The sequence below is a fragment of the Oncorhynchus nerka genome, linkage group LG10 (genome assembly GCF_034236695.1).
Source record: "Oncorhynchus nerka isolate Pitt River linkage group LG10, Oner_Uvic_2.0, whole genome shotgun sequence".
Classification (NCBI taxonomy): domain Eukaryota; kingdom Metazoa; phylum Chordata; class Actinopteri; order Salmoniformes; family Salmonidae; genus Oncorhynchus; species Oncorhynchus nerka.
This window is the reverse complement of record NC_088405.1, coordinates 12,458,677-12,471,677: the sequence shown is the minus strand read 5'-3', so window position 1 is coordinate 12,471,677 and position 13,001 is coordinate 12,458,677. Positions and strand designations below refer to the sequence as shown.

The 13,001-nt window shown below is 48.2% G+C and overlaps 1 protein-coding gene across 1 annotated transcript in view; it reads right to left on the bottom strand.

The window, feature by feature from the left end:
- The window catches only part of ehbp1 (EH domain binding protein 1), a 447,197-nt gene that overhangs the window by 195,787 nt on the left and 238,409 nt on the right, over positions 1–13,001 (bottom strand). Inside the window, 4 exon segments of the mRNA XM_065022884.1 lie at positions 3,708–3,966; positions 4,182–4,612; positions 4,887–4,961; positions 5,052–5,183. Of these exon segments, the coding sequence (XP_064878956.1) occupies positions 3,708–3,966; positions 4,182–4,612; positions 4,887–4,961; positions 5,052–5,183 (897 nt within the window).

Below are 13,001 nucleotides of genomic sequence, written 5' to 3'. Positions count from 1 at the left end.
TGAAGGGTCCTGTAATAATGGCTGACTACTACAAGGCAGGTTCATGTGAAGGCCTCTGTAATAATGGCTGACTACTACAAGGCAAGTTCATGTTTATTGGTATAAATCTTATCCTGGAGGCAGAACTGACAGATTCCCCAAGTCGATATTCATGAAAACAAAAAACAAAACAAAAAAAAGTGCTTAATTTAAAGTTAAGATTAGGCATTAGGGTTAGCAGTGTGGTTAGGGTTAGGCATTAGGGTTAGCAGTGTGGTTAGGGTTAAATCTTATCCTGTGGTTAGGGGCAGAGGGTGACAGGTTAAGGTTAGGGTTAGGCATTAGGGTTAGCAGTGTGGTTAAGGTTAGGGTTAGGCATTAGGGTTAGCAGTGTGGTTAAGGTTAGGGTTAAGCATTAGGTTAGCAGTGTGGTTAAGGTTAGGGTTAGGCATTAGGGTTAGCAGTGTGGTTAAGGTTAGGGTTAGGCATTAGGGTTAGCAGTGTGGTTAAGGTTAGGGTTAGGCATTAGGGTTAGCAGTGTGGTTAAGGTTAGGGTTAGGCATTAGGGTTAGCAGTGTGGTTAAGGTTAGTGTTAAGCATTAGGGTTAGCAGTGTGGTTAAGGTTAGGGTTAGGCATTAGGGTTAGCAGTGTGGATAAGTTTAGGGTTAGCAGTGTGGTTAAGGTTAGGGTTAGGCATTAGGATTAGCAGTGTGGTTAAGGTTAGGGTTAGGCATTAGGGTTAGCAGTGTGGTTAAGATTAGGATTAGGCATTAGGGTTAGCAGTGTGGTTAAGGTTAGGATTAGGCATTAGGCATTAGGGTTAGCAGTGTGGTTAAGGTTAGGATTAGGCATTAGGGTTAGTAGTGTGGATAAGTTTAGGCATTAGGGTTAGCAGTGTGGTTAAGGTTAGGGTTAGGCATTAGGGTTAGCAGTGTGGTTAAGGTTAGTGGTAAGCATTAGGTTTAGCAGTGTGGATAAGTTTAGGCATTAGGGTTAGCAGTGTGGTTAACCTCACTAGGGTAGGGGACACTATTTTTACCTCCGGATGAAAAGCGTGCCCAAAGTAAACTGCCTGCTACTCAGGCCCAGAAGCTAGGATATGCATATAATTAGTAGATTGGGATAGAAAACACTCCAAAGTTTCTAAAACTTAAAAATAATGTCTGCGAGTATAACAGAACTGAAATGGCAGGCGAAAACATGAGGAAAATCCATCCAGGAAGTGCCGTTATTTTGAAATGGCTGTTTTTCCAATGAAAGCCGATTCACCATTTAAAGGGATAGGTCCCAGATTCTATTCCCTATGGCTTCCACTAGTTGTGAACAATCTTTAGACATTGTTTCAGGCTTTTATTCTGAAAAATTAGGGAGAATTACAACTTTGAGTGAGTGGATAGTAGGATGTCCCCAGAGCTGTTTGCTGCGCACGACCGAGAGCGCGCCTTTCTTGTTTTTCTTTATATTGACGACGCTATTTTCCGTTTGAAATAATATCGATTATTTAGGCTAAAAACAACCTGAGAAACCATTATAAACATCATTTGACATGTTTCTACAAACTTTACCGGTACTATTTGTAATTTTCTTCTGCCTGTTGTGACCGCATTTGAGCCATTGGATTATTGAACAAAACGCGCCAACAAAATGGAGGTTTTTGGATATAAAGAGGGACTTTATCGAACAAAACAAACATGTATTGTGTAACTGGGAGTCTTGTGAGTGCAACCATACGAAGATCATCAAAGGTAAGTGATTCATTTTATTGCTATTTCTGACTTTCGTGACTAATCTACTTGGCTGGTATTGTAATGTTTTGTGTGCCGAGCGCTGTCCTCAGATTATCGCATGGTTTGCTTTCGCCGTAAAGCCTTTTTGAAATCTGACACGGCGGCTGGATTAACAACAAGTTAAGCTTTATTTTGATGTTTTACGATTGTGATTTGATGAAAGTTAAATATTTATAGTAATTTAATTTGAATTTGGCGCTCTGCAATTCCACCGGATGTTGGCCAGGTGGGACTGTACCGTCCCACACCCCCTAGAGAGGTTAAGGTTAGGATTAGGCATTAGGGTTAGCAGTGTGGTTAAGGTTAGGGTTAGGCATTAGGGTTAGCAGTGTGGTTAAGATTAGGATTAGGCATTAGGGTTAGCAGTGTGGTTAAGGTTAGGCATTAGGGTTAGACATGTAGTCCATGCTAGGTAAAGCTCCGCCTTATCTCAGTTCACTGGTCACGATGGCAACACCCATCCGTAGCACGCGCTCCAACAGGTGTATCTCACTGATCATCCCTAAAGCCAACACCTCATTTGGCCGCCTTTCGTTCCAGTACTCTGCTGCCTGTGACTGGAACGAATTGCAAAAATCGCTGAAGTTGGAGACTTTTATCTCCCTCACCAACTTCAAACATCTGCTATCTGAGCAGCTAACCGATCGCTGCAGCTGTACATAGTCTATCGGTAAATAGCCCACCCACTTTCACCTACCTCATCCCCATACTGTTTTTATTTATTTACTTTTCTGCTCTTTTGCACACCAATATCTCTACCTGTACATGACCATCTGATCATTTATCACTCCAGTGTTAATCTGCAAAATTGTAATTATTCGCCTACCTCCTCATGCCTTTTGCACACAATGTATGTAGACTTTTTTCTACTGTGTTATTGACTTGTTAATTGTTTACTCCATGTGTAACTCTGTGTTGTCTGTTCACACTGCTATGCTTTATCTTGGCCAGGTCGCAGTTGCAAATGAGAACTTGTTCTCAACTAGCCTACCTGGTTAAATAAAGGTGAAATAAAAACTTTTTTTTTTTAAGTTAAGGTTAGGCATTAGGGTTAGCAGTGTGGTTAAGAATAGGTTGACTATGATTTGATGACTATGAGGCTGTGCCAGCTAGTGGCCACTCTGCAGAGCTGAACAAGGTTCAAAACCTGCTACAATCTGGTCACGCTGGAAATAACGTAAATCTGGAGTTTTCCAAGTCGGACCACAAAGCCATAACAGTGATGCTAATCATTTAATATACAGCTGTGACGTAGACGTAGCATTATGACTGCAGTGACCTCCACCGCGACCTTTCAAGGTGTTAAACGGTGTTATGATCGAGGGGTTAAGGCAGGCAGACAGGCGTGTGTGTGTGTGTGTGTGTGTGAGAACGGAGGCGTGTCCTGTGAAGCGTATCCACGCAGCCAGAGCACAACCTGCCATCACACAGCGGGATGAGAAATATAATGAAAAATATAATGAAATGTCAAAAGAGCTTGTGGGATGTTTGGGTAATGTTAGCGCCTCTCCACCTGACGGCTGCTCGGGCCCACGGTGACAACGTCTGAAACGGGATGGGAAGCAGCAGTTTTCTCCGTAGCAGAAATCCATCAGAAGCACCACATGCTGTTTGACTGGATCGGTGTTTCTCAACTCTGCCTCTTCAGCACGAAGCTACACTGTTACTACATTCATCAGGTTGTAGCTTCGGACAAGACCCCCCTGATTACACTGATCACTGATGGGAAGATGAGTAGTTTCATTAGGTGAAATAAACGCGTGGAGGTGAAGAACGAACCGTCGTTAGTGGGTTGACCTGTTAAGAGTCAGAGTGTCTACAGCTGGTGTCCTTAAAAGGTCTCATTAAGACCAAACGGTGTATGAACCTGAGATATAATTCATCAGTCTATCAATCCAACAATCAATCAATCAAATCAGAAGGAATGTCTAGACATTTACCTGTTTAGTGGGCGTGTCAGCGTGGTTGTTAGGGGTGGGGTTGCTGCAGTCGGAGGCGGTCTCAGACTCAGAGTGACGGAGGCTGGCCCTCTTCTTCTTGATGAGGTCAGCATCACGGTTGTAGGAGAAGCCCAGCTTGTGGGAGGAGGGAGACGAGGTCCCTACAGAGGCTCCTTGCCGTGTAGGGGACCCTGAATCTATGGCCCCGTTGTCCGGGGCTCCATCCCTCATCCCTTCCTGCTCCCTCGTCTCCCTCTCCGTCCCTCTCTCCGTCTCCCTCTCCGTCCCTCTCTCCGTCCCTCTCTCCATCCCCTCTCCATCCCCCTCTCCGTCCCTCTCTCCATCCCCCTCTCCGTCCCTCTCTCCATCCCCCTCTCCGTCCCTCTCTCCATCCCCCTCTCCGTCTCCCTCTCCGTCCCTCTCTCCATCCCTCTCTCCATCCCTCTATCCATCCCTCTCTCCATCCCTCTCTCCATCCCTCTCTCCGTCCTCAGAGGGAGCTGGCTCAGGTCCAGGGTGACTGCCTTCAGGGGTAGTTGTAGTTGACGGCGATCGTCTCCCAGAGGTGTGGTGGCAAGGGAGCGAGGCGCGGCTCTGGGGTGGGAGGACTCTGTGGCGGTGGGGGGTAGAGCCGCGCGGGGCAAGGGGAGGGGGGGCGAGCTGGGAGAAGAGGGGGACACCCCAAAGTCAGGGAGGGAGAAAGATACAGTCTCACTCTTCCTCACCACCTCCATCTCCTCCTCCTCTTTCCCCACGGCTCCATTGGTGGCGCTAGCGCCGTTAGCTCCGATGCTAACGTCCCCACTGGATCCAGTGGTCTGGGCATTAGCGTCACTGACGTTTAGCTCAGCATAGAACTTGTCCTGGCCGATGGAGGCGTTGGTGTCTGTCTCGAAGTCTCCCACCTTAATGACAAGAATAATAATAACATTTTAATTTAGTTGTATAACTCTTTCTCACAACCCCCCCAACTAATATGAGTTTCGCTGGGACACAGCGAGTCAAACATCCTCCCCCAGGCTGGGAACTAGTTGTTGAAAGTCACTGAATCAAAATAAATAAAGACATCCTGATGACCTCACACGGGGACATTTACTCAGGAGAACCTGATGACCTCACACGGGGACATTTACTCAGGAGAACCTGATGACCTCACACGGGGACATTTGCTCAGGAGACCCTGATGACCTCACACAGGGACATTTGCTCAGGAGAACCTGATGACCTCACGCGGGGACATTTACTCAGGAGACCCTGATGACCTCACACGGGGGACATTTACTCAGGAGACCCTGATGACCTCACACGGGGACATTTACTCAGGAGACCCTGATGACCTCACACGGGAGACATTTGCTCAGAGACCCTGATGACATCACACGGGGACATTTGCTCAGAGACCCTGATGACCTCACACGGGGACATTTGCTCAGGAGAACCTGATGACCTCACACGGGGACATTTGCTCAGGAGACCCTGATGACCTCACACGGGGGACATTTACTCAGGAGACCCTGATGACCTCACACGGGGACATTTTCTCAGGAGACCCTGATGACCTCACACGGGGACATTTACTCAGGAGACCCTGATGACCTCACACGGGGACATTTACTCAGGAGACCCTGATGACCTCACACGGGGACATTTGCTCAGAGACCCTGATGACCTCACGCGGGGACATTTTCTAATTTCTTCTCTTTGACAACAGAAATGAGAAAAAAGCAGTTTCCCCACAGAGTATAGAAACAGTGATATGGTGATGGAGGTGAATACGAGGTTTAACAGGTGAAGTGGCCCCATAGAGTTTAGAAACAGTGGTGATGGAGATGAATACGAGGTTTAACAGGTGAAGTGGCCCCATAGAGTTTAGAAACAGTGGTGATGGAGGTGAATACGAGGTTTAACAGGTGAAGTGGCCCCATAGAGTATAGAAACAGTGGTGATGGAGGTGAATACGAGGTTTAACAGGTGAAGTGGCCCCATAGAGTATAGAAACAGTGGTGATGGAGATGAATACGAGGTTTAACAGGTGAAGTGGCCCCATAGTATGTATTATAGAAACAGTGGTGATGGAGGTGATGTTTTACTACAGAACATACAGAGGTTTAACAGGTCAACAGGCCCCATATGTATTAGTACAGAACATCAACAGATGGAGATGAATACAGTTTAACATCAACAGACCCACCTTGTATGTATTACTACAGAACATCAACAGACCCACCTTGTATGTTTTACTACAGAACATCAACAGACCCACCTTGTATGTTTTACTACAGAACATCAACAGACCCACCTTGTATGTTTTACTACAGAACATCAACAGACCCACCTTGTATGTATGCATTACTACAGAACATCAACAGACCCACCTTGTATGTACAGAACATCAACAGACCCACCTTGTATGTACAGAACATCAACAGACCCACCTTGTATGTACAGAACATCAACAGACCCACCTTGTATGTTTTACTACAGAACATCAACAGACCCACCTTGTATGTATACAGAACATCAACAGACCCACCTTGTATGTACAGAACATCAACAGACCCACCTTGTATGTTTTACTACAGAACATCAACAGACCCACCTTGTATGTACAGAACATCAACAGACCCACCTTGTATGTACAGAACATCAACAGACCCACCTTGTATGTATACAGAACATCAACAGACCCACCTTGTATGTTTTACTACAGAACATCAACAGACCCACCTTGTATGTATGTACAGAACATCAACAGACCCACCTTGTATGTATTACTACAGAACATCAACAGACCCACCTTGTATGTATTACTACAGAACATCAACAGACCCACCTTATATGTATGTACAGAACATCAACAGACCCACCTTGTATGTTTTACTACAGAACATCAACAGACCCACCTTGTATGTTTTACTACAGAACATCAACAGACCCACCTTATATGTATGTACAGAACATCAACAGACCCACCTTGTATGTATTACTACAGAACATCAACAGACCCACCTTGTATGTACAGAACATCAACAGACCCACCTTGTATGTTTTACTACAGAACATCAACAGACCCACCTTGTATGTTTTACTACAGAACATCAACAGACCCACCTTGTATGTACAGAACATCAACAGACCCACCTTGTACAGAACATCAACAGAACCACCTTGTATGTTTTACTACAGAACATCAACAGACCCACCTTGTATGTACAGAACATCAACAGACCCACCTTTGTATGTACAGAACATCAACAGACCCACCTTGTATGTACAGAACATCAACAGACCCACCTTACAGTCAACAGCCATGTACAGAACATCAACAGACCCACCTTGTATGTACAGAACATCAACAGACCCACCTTGTATACAGAACATCAACAGACCCACCTTGTATGTATGTACTACAGAACATCAACAGACCCACCTTGTATGTTTTACTACAGAACATCAACAGACCCACCTTGTATGTTTTACTACAGAACATCAACAGACCCACCTTGTATGTACAGAACATCAACAGACCCACCTTGTACAGAATGTTTTACTACAGAACATCAACAGACCCACCTTGTATGTATTATACAGAACATCAACAGACCCACCTTGTATGTACAGAACATCAACAGACCCACCTTGTATGTTTTACAGAACATCAACAGACCCACCTTGTATGTACAGAACATCAACAGACCCACCTTGTATGTACAGAACATCAACAGACCCACCTTGTATGTACAGAACATCAACAGACCCACCTTGTATGTACAGAACATCAACAGACCCACCTTGTATGTTTTACTACAGAACATCAACAGACCCACCTTGTATGTACAGAACATCAACAGACCCACCTTGTATGTTTTACAGAACATCAACAGACCCACCTTGTATGTTTTACTGAAGTGGGCTCATCTGGAACATCAACAGACCCACAGGGATGGCCACAGAACATGTCAGACCAACAGACCACTTGTATGTTTTACATACAGAACATCAACAGACAGGGTGAAACACCTTGTATGTACAGAACATCAACAGACCCACCTTGTACACAGGGTACTGTTGGCTCATCAACACCACAGTTACTACACCTTGAAGTGGGTATACAGAACCAGCCATCAACAGGGTGAAACACACCTCATGGTTTACACCAAACCACCATCCCAAACATCAACAGACCCACACAGGGTGAAACACACCTCATTACTACACCAAACCACATCAAACTAAACCACTTACACAGGGTGAAACTTGTATCATTACTACACCAAACCACATCACCAAACTAAACCACTTACACAGGGTGAAACACATCAACATTACTACACCAAACCAGCCATCACCAAACTAAACCACTTACACAGAAACACATCATTACTACACCAAACCAGCCATCACCAAACTAAACCACTTACACAGGGTGAAACACATCTCATTACTACACCAAACCAGCCATCACCAAACTAAACCACTCACACAGGGTGAAACACACCTTTACTACACCAAAAGCCATCACCAAACTAAACCACTTACACAGGGTGAAACACACCTCATTACTACACCAAACCAGCCATCACCAAACTAAACCACTTACACAGGGTGAAACACACCTCATTACTACACCAAACCAGCCATCACCAAACTAAACCACTTACACAGGGTGAAACACACCTCAGACACCAAACCAGCCATCACCAAACTAAACCACTTACACAGGTGAAACACACCTCATTACTACACCAAACCAGCCATCACCAAACTAAACCACTTACACAGGGTGAAACACACCTCATTACTACACCAAACCAGCCATCACCAAACTAAACCACTTACACAGGGTGAAACACACCTCATTACTACACCAAACCAGCCATCACCAAACTAAACCACTTACACAGGGTAAAAACACACATCTCATTACTACACCAAACCAGCCATCACCAAACTAAACCACTTACACAGGAACACATCTCATTACTACACCAAACCAGCCATCACCAAACTAAACCACTTACACAGGGTGAAACACATCTCATTACTACACCAAACCAGCCATCACCAAACTAAACCACTTACACAGGAACACATCTCATTACTACACCAAACCAGCCATTACCAAACTAAACCACTTAGTAATTACTACACCAAACCTAATGACTTAGAGAGGAGGAGTGGGGGGTGAGACAGTGAGGGGGTTGAGGAGATGAGGGTAGAGGGGGATGAGAGAGGAGGAGTGGGGGGTGAGACAGTGAGGGGTTGAGGAGATGAGGGTAGAGGGGGATGACAGAGGAGGAGTGGTGGGGGGTGAGACAGTGAGGGGTTGAGGAGATGAGGGTAGAGGGGGATGACAGAGGAGGAGTGGTGGGGGGTGAGACAGTGAGGGGGTTGAGGAGATGAGGGTAGAGGGGGATGAGAGAGGAGGAGTGGTGGGGGGTGAGACAGTGAGGGGGTTGAGGAGATGAGGGTAGAGGGGGATGAGAGAGGAGGAGTGGTGGGGGGTGAGACAGTGAGGGGGTTGAGGAGATGAGGGTAGAGGGGGATGAGAGAGGAGGAGTGGTGGGGGGGGGGGTGAGAGTGAGGGGGTTGAGGAGATGAGGGTAGAGGGGGATGAGAGAGAAGGAGTGGTGGGGGTGAGACAGTGAGGGGGGATGAGAGAGGAGGAGTGGTGGGGGGGTGAGACAGTGAGGGGGTTGAGGAGATGAGGGTAGAGGGGGATAAATTGACGTATCAAAATAACATACAGGACACATTACAGGTATCAACATCATATGTAAATTAAGCTAAAGTGCTGCTTTTGTGATTGGACAGAGAGCATTCAAGGCGTTGTTCTTGACTCCATTTTCACACGGGCTATTTTGGCACCGTGTTTTTGGGGCTAACCACAAAAAGTCGGTTCTAACCCTGATCCGGAGCAGGGCCAGCTAGCCCTGGGCTAAGGTTGGTGCTAGCCCACTTTACAATGTCCACGTGTGAACACTCACTTAGCCTGGGCTAAAATATCCCTCAGCCCAAGAGAGGCACAAGAGAGGCTCGTAAGAGTGTGTGCAATGCTGTCATTAAGGCAAAGGGGGGCTACTTTGAAGAATGTAAAATATATATAGATTTGTTTAACACTTTTGGGGTTACTACATGATTCAATATGTGTTATTTCATAGTGTTGATGTCTTCAATATTATGTAGAAAATAGTAAAAATAAAGAAAAACCCTTGAATGAGTAGGTGTGTCCAAACTTTTGACTGTTACTGCACATCACAATAACCTTAAGTAAATGTGTGTATACATGTGTGTGTGTGTGTGTGTGTGTGTGTGTGTGTGTGTGTGTGTAACACTGCAGCCATGGCAGTAGACAGGTCATGTCAGGGATGGTTGTCTCTGATAAGAGACAGATACCCTGAGACAGAGCGCTTAATCCTAGAGGGGTGTGTGTGTGTTTGTCTGTATCTGTGTGTGTGTGTGTGTGTGCGTGTCTGTATCTGTGTGAGTGTGTTTGTCTGTATCTGTGTGTGTGTGTGTGTGTGTGCTTGTCTGTATCTGTGTGTGTGTGTGTGTGTGCTTGTCTGTATCTGTGTGTGTGTGTTTGTCTGTATCTGTGTGTGTGTGTGTGTGCTTGTCTGTATCTGTGTGTGTGTGTTTGTCTGTATCTGTGTGTGTGTGTGTGTGCTTGTCTGTATCTGTGTGTGTGTGTTTCTTATCACCCTACATCAACCTGACCATGCTCTCCATCAGCTAGCGTGTAATTGGTCTGATTTAAGACTGATGAGAAAATACAGACCCTGATTATCAACCCCAATCCCCCTGTCACCTGATACACAGAGAGGGAGGGAAGGGAGAGAGGGAGGGAGGGGAGAGAGAGAGGGAGGGAGGGAGGGAGGAGGGAGGGAGGGAGGGAGGGAGGGAGGGGGGGAGGGAGGGAGGGGGAGAGGGAGAGGGAGAGAGGGGAGGGAGGGAGGGGAGAGAGGGAGGGAGAGAGAGATGGAGACTGAGGGAGGGGAGGAGACAGAGGGAGGGAGGGAGGGAGACAGAGGGAGGGAGGGGAGGGAGGGAGACAGAGGGAGGGAGGGGAGGGAGGGAGACAGAGGGAGGAGGGGAGAGATGGAGGAGACTGAGGGAGGGAGGGAGGGAGACAGAGGGAGGGAGGGAGACAGAGGGAGAGAGATGGGACTGAGGGAGGGAGGGAGACAGAGGGAGGGAGGAGGGAGGGAGACAGAGGGAGGGAGGGAGGGAGGGAGACAGAGGGAGACAAAGGGAGGGGAGACAGAGGGAGGGAGGGAGGGAGGAGGAGGGAGGGAGGGAGGGAGAGAGGGATGGAGAAAGAGGGATAGGGGAGGGAGGGGGAGGGAGAGGGATGGAGAGGGATAGGGGAGGGAGGGGGGGAGAGAAGGAGAGAGAAACAGAGGGGGGGCCTAGTAATCATTATCAAAACCAATGACAGGTGAATAAACAGATGAAGAAAACACCATCATCCCCTTTCCTTGCTTACAAACACGTGCACGCGCGCACACAATAACACCTCTCCCTCTCTAACGCTCCCTCTCCCTCTCTAACGCTCCCTCTCCCTCTCTAACGCTCCCTCTCCCTCTCTAACGCTCCCTCTCCCTCTCTAACGCTCCCTCTCCTTCTCTAACGCTCCCTCTCCTTCTCTAACGCTCCCTCTCCAACGCTCCCTCTCCCTCTCTAACACTCCCTCTCCCTCTCTAACGCTCCCTCTCTAACGCCTCTCCCTCTCTAACGCTCCCTCTCCTCTCTAACGCTCCCTCCTCTCTCCCCTCTAACTCTCCCTCCCTCTCTCTAACGCTCCTCTAACGTCCCCTCTCTCTAACCTCCTCTCTCTAACGCTCCCTCCCTCCTAACGCTCCTCTCCTCTCTAACGCTCCCTCTCTCTCTCTCTAACGCTCCCCCTCTGTAACTCCTCTCTAACGCTCCCTCTCTAACGCTCCCCTCCTCTAACGCTCCTCCCTCTCTAACGCTCCCTCTCCCTCTCTAACGCTCCCTCTCTCTCTCTAACGCTCCCCTCCCTCTCTAACGCCTCCCTCTCCCTCTCTAACTCTCTAACGCTCCCCTCTCCCCTCTCTAACGCTCCCTCTAACGTTCCCTCTCCCTCTCTAACGCTCCCTCCCTCTCTAACGCTCCTCTCCCCTCTCCCTCTCTAACGCTCCCTCTCCCTCTCTAACGCTCCCTCTCCTCTCTAACGCTCCTCTCTCTCCTCCTCTCTAACGCTCTAACCTCTCCCTCCCTCTCTAACGCCTCCCTCTCTAACCTAACTCTCCCTCTCTAACACTCCCTCTCTAACCTCTCTAACGCTCCCTCCCTCTCTCTCCTCTCTAACGCTCCCTCTCTAACGCTCCTCTCTCTAACGCTCTCCTAACTCCCTCTCCTCTCTAACGCTCCCTCTCCCTCTCTAACGCTCTAACCCTCTAACGCTCCCTCTCCCTCTCTAAACGCTCCCTCTCCCTCTCTAACGCTCCCTCTCTAACGCTCCCTCTCCCTCTCTCTAACGCTCCTCTCCTCTCTAACTCCTCTCTCCCTCTCTCTCCTCTCTAACGCTCCCTCCCTCTCTAACGCTCCTCTAACGCTCCCTCTCTCTAACCCTCTCCTCTCTAACGCTCCCTCCTCTCTAACGCTCCCTCTCCTCTCTAACGCTCCTCTCTCTAACGCCTCTCCAACCTCTCTCTAACGCTCCCTCTCTAACGCTCCTCTCTAACGCTCCTCTCTCTAACCTCTAACCCTCCTCTCTAACGCTCCCTCTCCTCTCTAACGCTCCCTCCTCTAACGCTCCTCTCCCTCTCTAACGCTCCTCTCTCCTCCCTCTCCCTAACGCTCCCTCTAACGCTCCCTCTCTCTAACGCTCCTCTCTCCCTCTCTAACGCTCCCTCCTCTCTAACCCTCTCTCTAACACTCCCTCTCTCTCAACGCCTCCCTCTAACGCTCCCTCTCCTCTCTCTCTAACGCTCCCTCTCCCTAACGCTCTAACCCTCTCCCTCCCTCTCTAACACTCCCTCTCCCTCTCTAACGCTCCCTCCCTCTAACGCTCTCCCTCTAACGCTCCCTCTCTAACGCTCCCTCTCCCTCTCTAACGCTCCCTCCCTCTCCAACACTCCCTCTCCCTCTCTCTAACTCCTCTCCCTCTAACCTTCTCTAACGCCCCCTCTCCCTCTCCCTCTCTAACCTCTCCCTCTCTCCTCTAACGCTCCCTCTAACCTCTCCCTCTCCCTCTCTAACGCTCCCTCTCCCTCTCTAACACTCCCTCTCCCTCTCTAACACTCCCTCTCTAACGCTCCCTCTCCCTCT